The following is a 19,157-nucleotide window of genomic DNA, read 5'->3' as shown; positions in this document are numbered from 1 at the left end:
TAATATATCTTGACTTCAGCAAAGCATTTGACAAAGTCTCTCATACAATCCTTTTGAAAAAAAAAAAAAGTATGGAATGGACAAGGCAACTGTTAGGTGGATTCATAACTGGCTTAGTGATCGGACACAGAGAGTGGTTGTAAATGGCTGCACATCCAGTTGGAAGAATGTCTCAAGTGGGGTACCACAGAGCTCTGTCCTGGGCCCTGTAATGTTCAACATCTTTATCAACGATTTAGATGAAGGAATTGAGGGTAAACTGATTAAATTTGCTGATGACACAAAGCTAGGAGTGATAGCTAATACTAGAGAAGAGAGAGAGAGGATTCAAAAAGATTTAAATAAACTGGAGCAGTGGGCAGCAACTAACAGAATGGTTTTTAACAGGGAGAAATGCAAAGTACTACATCTGGGCAATAAAAATGAAGATGTAATGTATAATAATTAGATCTGTCTCTTTAAGCAAGCCAGACTTATGGGACTTGGGGGTGGAGACAAGAGGGATGAGAAGGGAAGTTTCAGTTTCACTTCTGTGTAGCATGGGAATGCAACTGTTATGCTGTGTGCTGGAGGACGAAGAATAAAACATATCTAAAGTTTAATACCTTGAATTCTTCATAACGTGTGGATATTACAACTGGCGACGAGGATGGGATATAATCACCTACTGCTGTGAGTACGGAATATATTTTACCGCTTCACACGCCAGCACCACTGAGAGACTCTATCATGGCTGACTACTTGCACACATTCCCACAATTTGATATGACTGATGTCATTAATCTCTCCCATAACTGGAGAAAATGGCTAAACAGATTTGAGAATTTCCTAGAAGCCATGGACATAAAGGAGGAGAAAAGAAAGAGAGCTTTGCTCCTGCATTGTGCAGGCACAGGAATCTATGACATATACAGTACGTTACCTGCAGCAGAAACAGACACATACAGCAACTGCACTAAAGCTCTCACTGGCTACTTCAACCCCAAACAGAACATCAGATATGAAAGATATAAATTCAGGATTACCAAGCAGCTTCCAGAAGAGTCCATAGACACTTATGTCACACGGCTGAAAGAGTTAGCACATGGATGTGCCTTTACAGATGTAGATGATGAAATCCTAACTCAAATAATTGTCACCTGCTCGTCTAATAACCTAAGGCGTAAGGCTCTGCAGCAGGATATCTCTCTACATGATTTGCTCAAAATGGCCCGTGCTATAGAAATAGCAGATCATCAGGCTACCGTAATGGAGAATGGGGATAAATTACATGTGCATAATCTCAAACAGAAAAATTTACCAGACAAACAAGCCCAGAAACAGAAGAAATGTTATAGATGTGGACAGGATTTCCCTCACACCCAGAACAAATGTCCAGCTATGGGACAAACCTGCAGTAAATGTGGAAAAGGGAATCATTTTGCAGCTGTTTGCAAATCAGCGCACTACAAGCCTCCGCTGCCTATGACAAAATCTGCAGATGTAAAAGTGATAAATCAGGACACAGAAGAAATGTCTGCGACTGAGAACTATGTGTTCACTATCTCTGTCACTGGTTCATTACAGTCTCCCTGTGTTACACTCTCAATCTGCAACACTGACATTACCTTTACAATAGATACAGGAGCTTCAGTGGATATCATAGATGGCACTACATATGAACAATTGAAAACAAGGCCAGTCTTACAACAAGTGCAGACTAAAATCTTTCCTTATGGATCTAAAACACCTCTAGCTATAATGGGACAATTTGATGCTGAAATTAGATATAAAGAAAACAGGCAGAAAACCACTTTCCACACATTACAAGGATCGGGAGGCTGTCTTCTCAGCTATCACACTGCCTTGGAGCTAGGGCTCATCCAGATTATTCATACCATAACTGACCCTGCGGATATGGATGTACAAACTATGGTGAACAGCTTTCCCTCCCTATTTAGTGGTTTGGGAAAACTAAAGGACTCTCAAGTACACCTTCATGTGGATGACAATGTTCGTCCAGTAGCCCAGCCTCACAGGCGTATTCCATTTCACCTGAGACAGAAGGTAGAAAAGGAACTCCAATTGCTCATGGATGAGGACGTTATTGAAACTGTTACTGGTCCCACTCCGTGGGTCTCTCCACTTGTGGTAGTTCCAAAACCAAAGACTCCTGATCAAGTGAGACTGTGTGTTGACATGCGCCTGCCCAACACCGCTATCCAGAGGGAAAGACATATCTCACCTACAATTGATGACATTATTAAATGGAGCCACCATTTTCTCAAAGCTCGACCTCAATAAGGGATATCATCAATTAGAACTGAGTCCAGAGTCCCGATACTTGACCACATTTTCCACCCATGTGGGCCTCAGAAGATACAAAAGATTGACTTTTGGAGTCTGCTCAGCAGCAGAAATTTTTCAGGATGCAATAAGGAGTGTCATTCAACACATCCCAAATGCCTTTAATTACAGTGATGACATATTGGTTTTTGGTAAAACTCAAGCTGAGCATAATCGTGCTCTATATGCTATCTTCGAATGTCTGCTTTCTGCTGGACTCACTTTAAACAAAGAGAAGTGCGAGTTTGACAAGGGTTCATTAGAATTCTATGGTCACATCTTCTCGGCAAAAGGAGTACAACCAGACCCCAAGAAAGTGGAAGCTATCAGAACAGCCTCAATTCCACAGGATGCCAGTGAAGTGCGTTCTTTCCTTGGAATGGCAAGTTACTGTGCTAGATATATTCCGAATTTTTCAACAATCAGCAATCCACTACGGGAACTTACAAAACAAAGTTGTATTTTTCAATGGTCTCAAGACTGTCAGGCCTCTTTTGAAACAATTAAAAATGAACTCTGCTCGACAACCACTATGGCTTATTTTGATCCAGCCCTTCGAACTGAACTGATTGTGGACGCCAGTCCCGTGGGACTGGGTGCTATTCTAGCGCAGTACAAGGATAACAATCAAAATCCTCACATCATTTCTTATGCAAGTAAGAGTTTAACAAACACTGAAAGAAAATATTCTCAACCTGAAAAAGAAAGCTTGGCAGTTGTCTGGGGATGTGAACACTTTCACTTATTTCTCTATGGAGCTCCCTTCACCATTGTCACAGATCATCAAGCACTTCTTACAATTTTTGGAAATCCCAGAGCTAAAATGCCTGCACGAATTGAACGATGGGTGTATGAAAAATACTCCAAAGAAACATCCTTATGACATTATTAGTAAAATACATAAATGGTGCCTCATTAAATCTATTAACATGGAGACGATTCTCAATGATATGAAAGAAAGGAGAGCCTAGAATCCAAATCCATTACAACCGTATAATGTTTTTATTTACCAAATATGACACACATTAGAGATACAGGAAAATTACAAAACCAATAAAATGGGCAATCACATGAAACCCGATACTAGAAAAATAAGCGGACAGCCTGTGATGGGCATGTGCAACCAAAGGACAGATACCACAGGTTTACAATATAGTCACAATGACAGTAAAAAAATGGCATAGAGAGTAGTCACTGGACCAGCCACAAAACAGTTAATGAATCTATTATGCAGGAGTCACTATCAAAAAAACAACCCCAAAGCAGTGTTATGTGTTATATAGTACATAGAAATGTCAGTGCCAATGACTGGTAAATTGAGTATACATCACCCAATTTGTCCTGAGACTAAATGAGTGGGAACCTCAGACATACGCCATGTCAGTGTGCCATAAATCATGCAGTAAACATCAAAGCCCCCCGAGGAAGCGGTCTCCTATACCGCGAAACGCGCGTAGGGGCACATAAGCTGACGCCTTTATACACCGGGACATGATGGGTATGTTTAACCAGCTCATTCTGAGCTCACTTTGACATTTACTGCATGATTTATGGCACACTGACATGGCGTATGTCTGAGGTTTCCACTCATTTAGTCTCAGGACAAATTGGGTGATGTATACTCAATTTACCAGTCATTGGCACTGACATTTCTATGTACTATATAACACATAACACTGCTTTGGGGTTGTTTTTTTGATAGTGACTCCTGCATAATAGATTCATTAACTGTTTTGTGGCTGGTCCAGTGACTACTTTTTTTACTGTCATTGTGACTATATTGTAAACCTGTGGTATCTGTCCTTTGGTTGCACATGCCCATCACAGGCTGTCCGCTTATTTTTCTAGTATCGGGTTTCATGTGATTGCCCATTTTATTGGTTTTGTAATTTTCCTGTATCTCTAATGTGTGTCATATTTGGTAAATAAAAACATTATACGGTTGTAATGGATTTGAATTGAACGATGGGGCCTACGTCTACAGGACTACAACTATAAAATTGTTCACAAACCTGGAAAATACAGCAATCCGGCTGATTATCTTTCAAGACATCCTACTAATGATGATATACCTGTGCATTCCTCCATTGAAGAATACCTACGTTTTGTTACAGATCATGCCGTGCCAAAAGCACTTTCTCTTGATCAATTTATAAATGAAACAACAAAAGACAAGACACTCTGTGCCCTAATACAAATCATCCAAAATCGAAGGTGGCATGAAATTTAAAAGGAAAAATTTCCTGATTCTGAGATTGATCTGAAAGAGTTAAAACTATTCTCAAACGTACGTGAGGAATTATCAGTCACTGAAGAACACCTCATTCTTCGAGGTACCAAACTAGTTGTACCTAAGACTTTGCGTAACTTAGTCATACAGATAGCGCATGAAGGTCATTTAGGAATTGTTGGCACAAAGAAGTTACTCAGAGAAAAAGTGTGGTTCCCAAATATGGATCACTTGGTGGAAGAAAAGATTAGACGCTGTTCTACTTGTCAATTAATCACTCCATCATCAAACTTAGAGCCATTACAAATGTCTCCGTTACCCACTGCTGTCTGGGAGGAAGTGGCAGTCGATATATATGGACCATTGCCAAATGGCCAATACATTCTCGTAACAATTGATGAATATTCTCGATACCCTGTCATTTAATTTATCTCTTCAACATCTGCTAATAATGTCATACCAGAACTGGACGACATTTTCTCGGCATATGGTATTCCAAGAGTGGTTAAAACAGACAATGGACCTCCATTCAATGGACATGTGTTTACACAATTTTCTGAATACTTGGGATTCAATCACAGGAAAATCACACCTTGCTGGCCGCAAGCCAATGGAATTGTGGAACGTTTTATGCGCACTCTGGGGAAACGTATCAAGGCAGCGAGTCTGGAGCACATCCCACTGAAACAGTCATTATACAAATTCATGCGTAATTACCGCAATACGCCACACTCCACTACTAATGCTGCTCCAGCTCATTTAATGTTCAGCAGAACCCTGCGTATACGTCTCCCTGATGTGACCAGCCATCCCCGACCGAGTGACTCCTCAGTGAGATCCACAGATTTCTCCAACAAACAAGCCATGAAACGTTATGCAGACAAAAGGCGAAGGACACAGTCAAGTGCCATCGAAAGAGGGGATGTCGTGGTGGTACGTCAAAGACCAACCAACAAGACCTCACCTGTATATGGTCCTGCAAAATATTATGTTACTAAAAGGAAAGGCAGCATGATCACAGCTGAACGAGATGGACACTCCATAACGCGAAATTCTTCATATTTTAAAGTCATACCGCAGAATGATGACAATGAACTCTCTTTGGTGGAAGATTTGATATCCGATGGTGGAGAGGACCAACAAGAGGTAGCTGGTCCATCAATAATGAACCCTCTCAATGAGCCCAGACGTTATCCTACACGAGAGAGAAGAGCTCCATCGAGGCTTATTGAAGAAGTGTAACTACAGTTTTGTTTTGTTTTTGTTTTTTTTGTTTCTCTGGTTTTGGAATTGAACAAATAAGACAAAACGGACATATGATTTCTTTGGACGTTTTCATGTTGTTGCATTTATCAGTAATATGGGTTATTTATAGTAAGAAAAAAAAAAAAAAAGGGGATGATGTAATGTATAATAATTAGATCTGTCTCTTTAAGCAAGCCAGACTTATGGGACTTGGGGGGTGGAGACAAGAGGGATGAGAAGGGAAGTTTCAGTTTCACTTCTGGGTAGCATGGGAATGCAACTGTTATGCTGTGTGCTGGAGGACGAAGAATAAAACATATCTAAAGTTTAATACCTTGAATTCTTCATAACGTGTGGATATTACAACAAACAGGTTCAGTGCTTTGTGTTTTTGTTACGGTACCTCTGGGTGTAAACAGAGCCCGCCCTGCACACTCCGGGTGAAGTTTAACCCGTGTGCATAATCGCCATATTGTCTCTGCCACCATCTAGCAGCGGTTACATCACCTACTGCATGGTGGACCCCGAGCGGCGAACGCACTTTATTTATATTTTTATTTAGTGCGTTCCGCCGTTCCTAAAATAGTCGTCCTGATGGTGAGGACACGGAAGTGTTGCCTGTTAGCAGTCTGGGACGCATTGGGCTGACTTTATGCTGCTCTGTGTTGCCCATGACCCTCACATTATAAACATTTTCAGTGACACTCATTACTGGCTGGTGACACTACTAGACCCATGCTACAAGGAGAACTTTCAATCTCTTCTTCCAGCGGCAGAGAGGTGTACAAAAATGTTGCTGTACCAGAGGGCACTTGTAGCAGAATTACTGCAAAAAATTCCTATGTGAGAATGCTGGCAGCAGATGTCAGAGTTTGTTGTACAACCAAGGAGTCCAAGTGAGAGAGACAGAAGTACAATCCAGCTCAGGCAGGGGAACAATGGCAAAGTTCTGGGACACTTTTCTCAGACCTTCCCATCGTGCCGACACAGAGGCATGGGGTGCTGGCATAAGAAGTGCAATGTTTGGGAAGATGCTGAGGGAGTACCTTGCAGATCGTACAAACGTCCGCCGGCATTCCTCTGTGCTCTTTAATTATTGGGTATCCAAGCTGGACATGTGGCATGAACAGGCTCCCTATGCCTTGGAGGTCCTGGCCTGCCCTGCGGCTAGCGTTCTGTCAGAGGGGGTTTTTAATGCCGCTGGTGGAATTACAACAGATAAGAGCATCCGCCTGTCAACTGACAATGCTGACAGGCTGACTTTTTTAAAAATGAGCAAGGCTTGGATTGAGACAGACTTCTGTACACCGCCGAATGAAAGCAGGGAAACATAACCTCCAATACATTCTCTTTTTTTCTGGAGGTGTATTCCCATGCACCTCTTCACAACCATACATGGGTATCCGCTTCATGGTTTGGTCTGTTTGGTGTTATCCTCTTCCTTATCCTCATCCTCCACAACCAGTAGAACACCTGGGTGAACATATAACAGAATAACCCTCTGCAGCAGGGATAATGCATCCTCAGAGGAGTCTATAATTCTCTCCATTTCAGTGTTTTTTTACTACTCCATATTCACGGACCACTCAGGAGCAGCCTGTGTATTGATGAAGGTCAGATGTATTGACTGAAACGTTTACTGCCTTTGACTGCAAATAAAATCCTTTGTTTATTCTCAAATTGAGTGCCAAAAATTTACTTTTATTATTTTTCTTCTGGGAGAGACACAGATCAAATGTGACTAATATTGCAGTTTGAATATAAGCTTTTATTTTTTTTCTGTATTTTTCTGACTGTAAATTGTGGTTATGAGTTGTTTGGTGCTTGCTTTTTATTCTGCCATTTTTCCTTTGTTTTTATCTTTCCAGTTGGTTATAAGGGAGTCTAATATAAGCCCATATATACCGGTAAGTATATCAGGTTCTGGGATTTAACTGGATTTTTTAATAATTTAATTCACGATTATTCACATATTTTATTAAAAAAATGTAATGAACAATAAATTAACATTTCTCTTTTTTACACACCCTAATACTGTTTTATTTATATTTCTATACTTTAAAAAAAACATTTTTATAAGTGTATACACTTCACAACAAACTTTTCCATATATGTTATTATACATATTTTTTCTCAAATTATCCATCACTGTTTTTTAAGCTGCTTTTACCTTTATAGCTTTATCATATGACCTGTTATTCTGCATTTCTCATCTGTTGCACAGTTGCCCTTTCACTGGTCACTTGGTGGTGTCACATTTGGCACTTTTCACATGCATGGTTTTGTTTCCTGACACCCCTCACTATCACTTTATCTAATTGATCTCTACCAGATCGCTCTATGCAGCATCATTCATCTTGGTCTTACCAGCAGGTGTTCATCCTGAATTTCCTGCTTCACAAGGGATGCTGAACGCTTGCGTGGTGTGGGCTCGTCCGGTCTCCATGGCGATGCGTCCATCCAGCGTTGATCCGGTCACACTTTTTCCCAGAGTTACTCTCCCTGCCTGGATTAGTGCAGGACCTTGGTTTGTTGGAAACCCATATAAATACACCTTTGGAAGCACTTATCCGCACCCTCTCTGTCATGCGATCACAGGTCATCAATGGGTTGGCATGACAACCAGAGGTCTAAAGCAGACATCTATGGTTGTCACTGCCTGATCCTAAGATCTGATCATCACCTCTATGTAGCAGAGCCGATCGGGTTATGGCAGCTACTAGTCTCCCATGGAGACTAATGAAGAATACCTGTGGAGACATGGGGGGTTAGCAGGCGCCTCGGTTCACTAGCTGAAACTGCATGGACCAGGGATCGTCCAGCCAAACTCCCGCTCTCCTTTTAACATGGGCAAAACGCTACTCAGACAACACAGGGTGAGGGAAAACAGTGTGGCAATGCTTTATTGAACCAGAAAACAGGCAGATAACACATAGAACAGTCCCAGCAAAATACCCAAGATGGTGCACATTACAGAGTCTCACACTTCCGCAGACTCGCCGGAATAACAGCAGCTGTGACTTCAGCGCTCCCAGAGTCACTGCCCCACCTGTGGCACACACACAGAGAGGAGGTAACGACAAGTGTAGGAAGATGACAGCCCATTGAGTCAATACAAGGTACAAGACCAGTTGATCTGAGGATCACAACCTGCCTTCTCCAAACGTATCCATGGTTCAGCGATGGTCATTGGAGCAGATCTGTATTCTTCCAACCAAGGCTGAAAACCCCTAGGTTGTTTCCTATAGAATGATAGATCTGTGTCCCTCGTGATGGAGTCATGATGTAAAATTGCTGCTGTCCTGTCTCTGGTCCTTTGGATGTTCAGATGTCTTGGCAGAATCTCTCTGGCTGTTTCTCTCTCTCTCAGTCTCTTTATACAGAGGCATGTAACCTATTTTTAGACTTAAAAAGTGTTCCCCATTCAGTATTTTCATAAAGGGTAAGAATGGTGAAGAGATCAAGCAGCATTACTTGATTATTTAAACAGTTTGCATAGTTTTTCCCTCTCTGCTTTCGAAGTCAACAAACTGGTTCCATAATACAATGCATAATAAGCATATCAGTAGTGATCAAGGATAAGCACACAATATAAGTCAATATTACAGGCTTACACAAACAAAAGTCTCTTGACCAACCAGAAATCAACACTTACATTTGAAAGCCAACATACAGAAAACATTCTATTATTCTTTGTTTGCTAAAATAGTGATCTGGTTAATTATGATTAGAGTTGAGCGATACCGTCCGATACTTCAAAGTATCGTATCGGATGGTATCGGCCGATCTTTAAAAAAAGTATCGGTATCGCCGATTCCGATACCGGAAGTCCCATTCAAGTCTATGGGACTTCCGGTATCGGAATAAGAAAAACCCTTTCCTGCCCTTGTACAGCCTCTCTGGGGTCTGTACGGGCCTTTCGGGGGGCTGTGCCGGCCTGCCAGGGGGTCTGTGCAGGCTCCGGTGGTCTGTGCCGGCCTGCCGGTGGTCTGTGCAGGCTCCGGGGGGCTGTGCCGGCCTGCCGGGGGGCTGTGCCGGCCTGCCGGGGGGCTGTGCCGGCCTGCCGGGGGGCTGTGCAGGCTCCGGGGGGCTGTGCCGGCCTGCCGGGGGGCTGTGCCGGCCTGCCGGGGGGCTGTGCAGGCTCCGGGGGGCTGTGCCGGCCTGCCGGGGGGCTGTGCCGGCCTGCCGGTGGTCTGTGCAGGCTCCGGGGGTCTGTGCAGGCATCGTCCGATGGGACTACAAGTCCCATCGGGCGATGCCTGCTACCATGACAGTGATTGACACATTAGCCAATGATGGGACAGTAGTAGTCCCATCATCCGGCTAATGTGTTAAATGTAAAAAAAAAAATAAAAAAAAAATTACATGCTACATACATACAACATGCATACTACATACATGCTACATTCATACTACATACTACATACATGCTACATTCATACTACATAAATACTACATGCAACATACATACTACATATATACTACATGCATGCTACATACATACTGCATGCTACATACATACCACATATATACTACATACATACTACATGCATGCTACATGCTACATACATAACACATATATACTACATGCATGCTACATACATACTACATACATACTACATATATACTACATGCATGCTACATACATACTACATGCTACATACTACATGCATGCTACATACATACTACATGCTACATACTACATATATACTACATGCATGCTACATACATACTACATACATACTACATATATACTACATGCATGCTACATACTACATGCTACATACATACTACATATATACTACATTCATACTACATACTACATATATACTACATACATACTACATACATACTACATACATACTACATGCATGCTACATACATACTACATGCATGCTACATACATACTACATACATACAATACATTCATACAATACATACATAGACATACAGTACATATAACATAGAGTAACATACTTACCAATACTTGTCACATTGTTCCCCGAAGCCATTGTCTATTCCGGGATAAATATTAACATAACAAACCACAAAAATACTCACCCACGATCCGAAGCAGTCCACGAGTGTGTCCCACGACGATCTTGGGTAGAGAACGGCAGCATCAGATGATGCTGCCGTTCTCTACGGGCTGCAGGAATCCAATGACGGAAGGTAGGTATCCTTCCGCACTGTATTCCTCCGCCACTTAAAAAAAAAAAAGTCCCTAGTCTCACTTTATGCCATTGCTGTGTGGGAAATTCCCACACAGCAATGGCATAAAGTGAGACTAGGGACTTTTTTTTTTTAAGTGGCGGAGGAATACAGTGCGGAAGGATACCTACCTTCCGTCATTGGATTCCTACAGCCCGTAGAGAACGGCAGCATCATCTGATGCTGCCGTTCTCTACCCAAGATCGTCGTGGGACACACTCGTGGACTGCTTCGGATCGTGGGTGAGTATTTTTGTGGTTTGTTATGTTAATATTTATCCCGGAATAGACAATGGCTTCGGGGAACAATGTGACAAGTATTGGTAAGTATGTTACTCTATGTTATATGTACTGTATGTCTATGTATGTATTGTATGAATGTATTGTATGTATGTAGTATATATGTGGTATGTATGTAGCATGTAGTATGTATGTGGTATGTATGTAGCATGCATGTAGCATGCATGTAGTATGTATGTAGTATGTATGTAGTATGTATGTAGCATGTATGTAGCATGCAGTATGTATGTAGTATATATGTAGTATGTATGTAGTATGCATGTAGTATATATGTAGTATGTATGTAGCATGCATGTAGTATGTATGTAGCATGTAGCATGCAGCATGTATGTAGTATGTATGTAGTATATATGTAGTATGCATGTAGTATGTATGTAGTATGTATGTAGCATGCAGTATGTATGTAGCATGTATGTAGTATGTATGTAGTATATATGTAGTATGTATGTAGCATGCATGTAGTATGTATGTAGTATGTATGTAGCATGCAGTATGTAGCATGTATGTAGTATGTATGTAGTATGTATGTATGTAGTATGTATGTAGCATGCAGTATATATGTAGCATGCATGTAGTATGTATGTAGCATGCATGTAGTTTTTTTTTTTTTTTTTTTTTTTTAACATTTAACACATTAGCCGGATGATGGGACTACTACTGTCCCATCATTGGCTAATGTGTCAATCACTGTCATGGTAGCAGGCATCGCCCGATGGGACTTGTAGTCCCATCGGACGATGCTTGCACAGACCCCCGGACATCAGCACAGCCCCCCGGCAGGCCGGCACAGCCCCCCGGCAGGCCGGTACAGACCCCCACAGGGTGCACAGACCACCGGCAGGCCGGCACAGCCCCCCGGCAGGCCGGTACAGACCCCGGGCAGTCCACACAGCCCCCCGGCAGGCCGGCACAGCCCCCCGGCAGGCCGGCAGAGACCCCCGGAAGGCCCGAAATGACGGCGCATCATGATGCGCACACACCGCGCATCATGATGACGTCAGGCCGTCAATCAACTGAACTTCCGATTCCGATGCCGAATTCCGATATTGAAAAAATATCGGAAGTCGGTATCGGAATTCCGATACAGCAAGTATCGGCCGATACCCGATACTTGCGGTATCGGAATGCTCAACACTAATTATGATACAATGCTGTATGTCTCACAATGCCAAAAGGAAAAAAAATGTTATTAAAAATATTTAAAAAATATAAAAGTTCAAAACACCCCCTTCGCCCCATTCAAAATAAAACAAAAATAAAAATCAAATATACACATATTTGGTATCGCCGAGTTCAGAATCGCCCGATCAATATAAAAAAAGAATTATCCCAATAGTTAAACGGCGTAACGAGAAAATTACGCTTTTTTGGACGCCGCAACATTGCATTAAAATGCAATAACGTTCGATCAAAAGATCGTATCTGCACCAAAATGGAATCATTAAAAACGTCAGGTCAGAACGCAAAAAATAAGCCAACACCCAACCCGAGATCATGAAAAATGGAGCCGCTACAGGTATCGGAAGATGGTGCAATACTTTTATACTTTACCTAATAAAGATGAGTTATTTTTACAGATAAATGTTTGTTTTGGGTTATTTATTTTCTGTTGGTATTTGGTTTATTCTATAAAACTCCCATATAATATTCCATCCTTGAACGCACGACACGAGCATCATGTTTTTCTACAACTTGTCAATAATATATATATATAGGTTCTCCCCGTCTGAGTTATTTTTGATGGTCAACAAAATACGATTTTCCTGTAATTCATTTCTCACACTCCAGGTATAATAATGACTTCTCTCTGTGTGGGATTTTTGATGTTTAAAAAGGTTGTCCACTAGTTGATCAACCCCTTCTCATTCCTCATGTTTGGTCCTGTTAACATAAAAATACTTATACAAACCTCCCATGCTGGCGCCGTTTCAGCAGTGTCGGCACTTGCATTCTTAGGGCTTTTTGAGGCTTTTACGTCATGTGAGCCCTGTGCCCAACCAGCGCTGGCGTCACTGTCTCCACTTTTGGACAAATCGAGCATCATGAGACAGAGCAGCCGCGACCCTGGCTTCCTGATGATGTTCAATATGTCCGAAGGACCAGTGAAGCCGCCGCTGATTGGGCGCAGGGCTCGTGGGATGTGACAAACTCACATAGGCCCCGGGACAGTGAGTCTCGACACCGCTGAAATGGAGCCGGCATGCCAGCGAGTATGAGTGTTCTTATTTCAATGAGGCCAAACATGAGGAATGAGTTTATTAAGAAAAAAAATTAAAGTATATATATATATATTTATCCCTTGATTAGAAGATTCACTGACAATAGGATGAAACTAAACTTTATTAATTCCAAATGTAAAACTATACCCACAATTCACCCCCTGAAGGTTAGTCAGAAGGTAACTAATAGAAAAAACCTATACCCCACTTCTCAGTATATAGGGTGAGGTAACGTATTCACACTCGCTCTCCAAGCCTCTCATTTCTTTGGGTTTCGTCGTCCTCACCAAAGGCGACTCATCAGGAGACTATTTAATACTGACCTATATTCAAGCGAGATAGACAAAGAAAACCCTAAAATCCTGTATCATGTTATACGAAGCAGTCAGAAAACTAGCCACATATTAGCAGATCCCAAACTTCACACTATATACTTCATAAGTTTATAAGCCACTCCAGTGTCAGGAATAGATAGTATGTGAAAATACAGGATATACCGCTCAGGGAAGACATAACTTCCAGAGATAATTTCCATATTCATACTAAATAATGGCACAGATCTCCCAGACATTATGGTGGCACATATCCCTAGTCTTTATAACGATATTGCACTCATTCCCTGACAGACCGCAGCATGGCCATTAGTTACAAGCTGCTAGTGATCTTCAGAGCAGGTAAGTTTTCCCTGAGTGGTAGATATTGGGTGGTCTGAAAACTGAGTCTAGTCTAGGACAATTTGTCTGCACTAATTGACAGCTGTTACAATACCAAACTAGGGCAGTCCCTATAGGAGGAAAAGCACAATAATTATACTGTATTTTCACATACTTTCTATTCCTGACTGATCACCACTGGAGTGGCTTATATACTTACGAAGTATATAGTTTTTAGTCTGGACTCTGCCTATATATGGCTAGTTTAATGACTGTTTCAGATAACATGATACGTGATTTTTGTTTTTTTTCTGTTTTCTAGTCTCGCTTGAATATAGGTAAATATTAAATAGTCTCCTGATGAGTCGCCTTTGGTGAGGACGATGAAACCTGTAGAAATGAGAGGCTTGGAGAGTGAGTGTGTATACGTCACATCACCCTACAAACTGAAATGTGGGGTATATGTTTTTTCTATTAGTCACCCTCTGACTAACCTTCAGGGGGTGAATTATTGGAACAGTTTTACATTCGGAATTAATAAAGTTTAGTTTTATCCTTTTGTCAGCAAACATGAGGAATCACAAGAGACAACCCTTTTAAGAAGATACAATTTTGGTTAAAACTATTCCATCATTATGAACATAAAAAAGTCTTCTCCCCTGTTTAACATCAGAGAAGATGTTTATTAACAGTTGATTTCCAAGTAAAATATTTCCCACATTAAGAAAGTGAAAAAGACTTCTCCTATGTGTGACTGCTCTGATGTTTAACAAGACGATCTTTCTGGGTAAAACATTTCCCACATTTTGAACAGAAAAAAGGCTTCTCCCCTGTGTGAGATCTCTGGTGAATAATAAGCGCTGATTTCCATTTAAAACATTTCTCACATTCTGAACATGAAAAAGGCTTCTCCTCTTTGTGAGTTCTTTGGTGTCTAACACAATCTGATTTATTGTTAAAACATTTCCCACATTCTGAACATGAAAAAGGCTTCTCCCCTGTGTGATTTCTCTGGTGAATAACAAGCGCTGATTTCTGGTTAAAACATTTCCCACATTCTGAACACGAAAAAGGCTTCTCCCCTGTGTGATTTCTCTGGTGAATAACAAGCGCTGATTTCCGGTTAAAACATTTCCCACATTCTGAACACGAAAAAGGATTCTCCCCTGTGTGAGTTCTCTGGTGAATAACAAGATGTGCTTTATGTTTAAAACATTTCCCACATTCTGAACAAGAAAAAGGCTTCTCTCCTGTGTGAGTTCTCTGGTGGTTAACACAAGCTGATTTATTGCTAAAACATTTCCCACATTCTGAACAGGAAATTGGCTTCACCCCTGTGTGAGTTATTTGGTGTGTAACAAGATTCCCTTTCTTGTTAAAACATTTCCCACATTCTGAACAAGAAAAAAGGTTCTCCCCTGTGTGATTTCTCTGGTGAACAACAAGATCTGCTTTCTGGTTAAAACATTTCTCACATTCTGAACAGGAAAAAGGCTTCTCCCCTGTGTGAGTTCTCTGGTGAATAACAAGATCTGCTTTCTGGTTAAAAGATCTCTCACATTCTGAACAGGAAAAAGGCTTCACCTCTGTGTGAGTTATTTGGTGAAAAACAAGATGTGCTTTATGGTGAAAACATTTCTCACATTCTGAACAGGAAAAAGGCTTCTCCCCTGTGTGAATTCTCTGGTGTGCAACAAGATTCCATTTCCTGTTAAAACATTTTCCACATTCTGAACAGGAAAAAGGCTTCTCCCCTGTGTGAGTTCTCTGGTGTGTAACAAAATGTGATTTCTGGTTAAAACATTTCCCACATTCTGAACATGAAAATGACTTCTTTGCTTTAGGAGCAGTTTGTTTTTTAATGCCTCTTTTGTGACTTTGATTTTCCTTAGTAGTTGGTAATGAATCAGAAGACAAGACCTGTTTCATAGGATCAGATGACAGATCTTTGCTGTGAATGGATGATGGTATATCTGGAGTAACAGCAATCACGCCAGTTGTATCTTGTAGGATCTCAAGATCATCACATTTAAAAACTGAAGATGTCAGCTGTCCTTCTGTTCTCCTGGTACAGTCATCTGCTAAGATAAAAAACAATTATTTTTTAATAAAATATCCTTGAGTTTTATATTTTTGAATATTTCTACCTAAACTGTTCATAAAAATGGGAAGCTATGTAAAAAAACGTTATCTACCAAGACAATGACAGTTCACAGTCTAATAGAAAACGTTGCTGGATGAACCAGTAGTGTGTGGTGATCCCGATCCACTCCCCTGTCAAATTTACTTTCCTTGCTTTGGCAATGGTAAATGTATTTTGGTCCTGCCAATAAAGCCTATTTGAGTGTGAGTTCAACTGTTAGTTAATTCTGCCTCCCAATTATCAAATAAAAAGAAACCAATCAATGTTATGTAGGCGAAAATAATACCAATTCTCACGTCACAAAAAACAAGTCCCCACTCAGCTCCATCATCTGTCAATGGAAAAACAGAGGTTCCCACACTATTAGTGGCTGAAAGGCTGTTGAAAAGCAACAGGGTTTCTATAAACCGATCCTGCAATATCCGCTCTCATTTCTGAGTCTTGCAGTGTGCTCACACAACATTTAGGATCCCTGTATTTAGCAATATTATAGTGAGAAGAACCCACTTATTTATGGTGTGTGTCTCCTGGAGCACAATCTGGGCACTATGTGTTGGGTGATAAAATGGCAAATGTGTAATTTTCACTCTCCAACATCCACTGGGTGTTAATTTCTGGAAAGTGACTGTGGAGTGAAAATATTCAGTCCTCCTACAGGTTATAGCCCTCAGTGAATTCATGTATAAAATGGAATCACTTTATGGGGACTTCAACTATTCTGGTTTTCTGTCATTTAGTTATATTAGGGCTCCTGCATATGGTGTGTCCAATCTCATCTGGGATCTGTTCCTGGGGTCCAGCTGGAGTAATCTGCTCCCTACTTCAGCCGATTGGAAAGGACCACACCCTACTAAAGCTCAAAGCATATGGCCGGAATCTGCCAGATACAGCGTTGTTCTCCTCTGGTTCAGTCCTCTGTGCTCAGCTCGCGGATTGTGTATTTGTCTCCTGCTGTGACCGTGGCCCGTTTACTGACTACTCTTCTGTCTTCTGATTCTGTATTCTGTCCTTCTAACATGAGTGAGGCCGGACAATCCCACCACAATCAAACTATCAAACAGAATGAACAGGTAAAAAAAAAGACATAGAATAAAGAAATATCTTACATCCTCAACAACAACGTACAGTATGTATGAGGGGAGAACTCCAACAGTAAACTGGAGATGCAATCATTAATGGTGGACCATTGGAGCTACTATGAGTCCTGACCAGAAGATTAGAGAGAATAACATTGCTCCCCATTTCAGGAGGGATTTTGCAGTAATCTGAATTTCTTAGGATCGAAAACAATGCAACTTATGACATGGAGTGAATCCATGAATCCAGGGCTTGAGCCATGCCAACACATCTCCTGCAGGGGTGAATAAATGTATATTACAGCCATCAGCCTCGCACAGCTTAGAGATATATCATGGCACAGGTGTAATGGTTTTCCTGTAGATTATCACAATCCTCCTAGAAATTAGTTTTATTACAAACTGAAAAGTCAGCAGGCCCGGATTGATTATCTGCCCAGGCGGGCAAATGCCCGCAGGGACGGCGGCTCTGAGCTTCAAAATGGGCCTCCGGCCACTTAAATCTTCTGTACAGGCCCTGGTGCGCACATACTCTCTCGGTGCACGCGCTGACCAGGGCCGCGGCGGCACGTGTCAGCCCGTGAACGCGGTCCTTGTCAGTGCAGAGAAGCAGGAGAGTGTGCACTAGGGCCTGTGCAGACTGTTGGAAAGTCTGCCACCGCCGCCCTCTCCTGAAGCTTTCCCAGGGGCTTTGTTCCTTCCTGTCCCACAGTGGCTCCCAAGTGCAGCTGCTGCGGTGGTGGTGGTGCTGCCGGCGGCGGCTCCTCCACCCAGCCGGTCCTCCCTGATCCCAGAGAATGGGGGTGCAGCCGAGCCGGCACTGAAAGCTGGATGCATCAAGAGGATTGTGCGGCTAGCAGCAGAGCTCCTGCTGCTGCTGGGACCTGTGCTGCTACACTGAACATCACTGTGCTGCGAGGAAGTCCTGCCAGCCCGGCCAATGTCAGCAGTCAGCACAAGGTGAGTCTGCTCCCGGCTATCGCACTCCCAGAAAGTTTAGGAAAACTTTACTAGATGCAGGGACAGAGATAAGTGATGGATGATGCCACCTGCGGCTCCAACCATGGGTGCAGTGTGAACATGATGTGGAGAGGGGGTTAAAGGCGGACTGCACATGATGATGTGGGCAGGGAGTTAAAGGCGGACTGCACATGAAGTGGGGGTTAAAAGGAACTGCAAAGCATGACATGGGGGTAAAGGGGACTGCACATGATGATGTGGTTGGTTAAAGGGTGAATGCACGTGATGATGTGATTGGTTAAAGAGTGAATGCACATGATGATGTGGGGGGTAAAGGGGGACTGCTCATGATGATGTGATTGGTTAAAGAGTGAATGCACATGATGATGTGGGGGGTAAAGGGGGACTGCTCATGATGATGTGGGGAGGGGGTTAAAGGTGGACTGCACATGAGGTGGGGGTTAAAAGAAACTGCAAAAGATGACATGGAGTAAAGGGGACTGCACATGATGTGGGGGGATAAAGGGGGGACTGCACCTGATGATGTTAGGAGGGGGTTAAAGGGGGACTGCCCCTGATGATGTTGGGAGGGGGTTAAAGGGGGACTGCACATGAAGTGGGGGGTTAAAAGGAACTGCAAAGGATGACATGGAGTAAAGGGGACTGCACAGGATGAAGTGGGGGAGGGGACAGGAGACTGCAAATGATGAATGGAGAGTGTGTTAAGAGGGACAGCAATTGAATTGAAGGTGGGGGTGGGGATAGCAAATGATGATCTGGGGAGAGAGCAAACAAT

General features: G+C 42.2%; 1 protein-coding gene across 1 annotated transcript in view; it reads right to left on the bottom strand.

The window, feature by feature from the left end:
* The window catches only part of LOC141094352 (uncharacterized), a 172,939-nt gene that overhangs the window by 68,153 nt on the left and 85,629 nt on the right, over nt 1-19,157 (bottom strand). Inside the window, exon 11 of the mRNA XM_073580190.1 lies at nt 15,070-16,260. Within this exon, the coding sequence (XP_073436291.1) occupies nt 15,070-16,260 (1,191 nt within the window). The remainder of the gene's footprint in view (nt 1-15,069; nt 16,261-19,157) is intronic.

Source organism: Dendrobates tinctorius, unplaced genomic scaffold (assembly GCF_039654945.1).
Source record: "Dendrobates tinctorius isolate UK_male_01 unplaced genomic scaffold, ASM3965494v1 ptg000063l, whole genome shotgun sequence".
NCBI classification, from domain to species: domain Eukaryota; kingdom Metazoa; phylum Chordata; class Amphibia; order Anura; family Dendrobatidae; genus Dendrobates; species Dendrobates tinctorius.
This window is presented reverse-complemented; position numbering and strand designations above follow the sequence as displayed.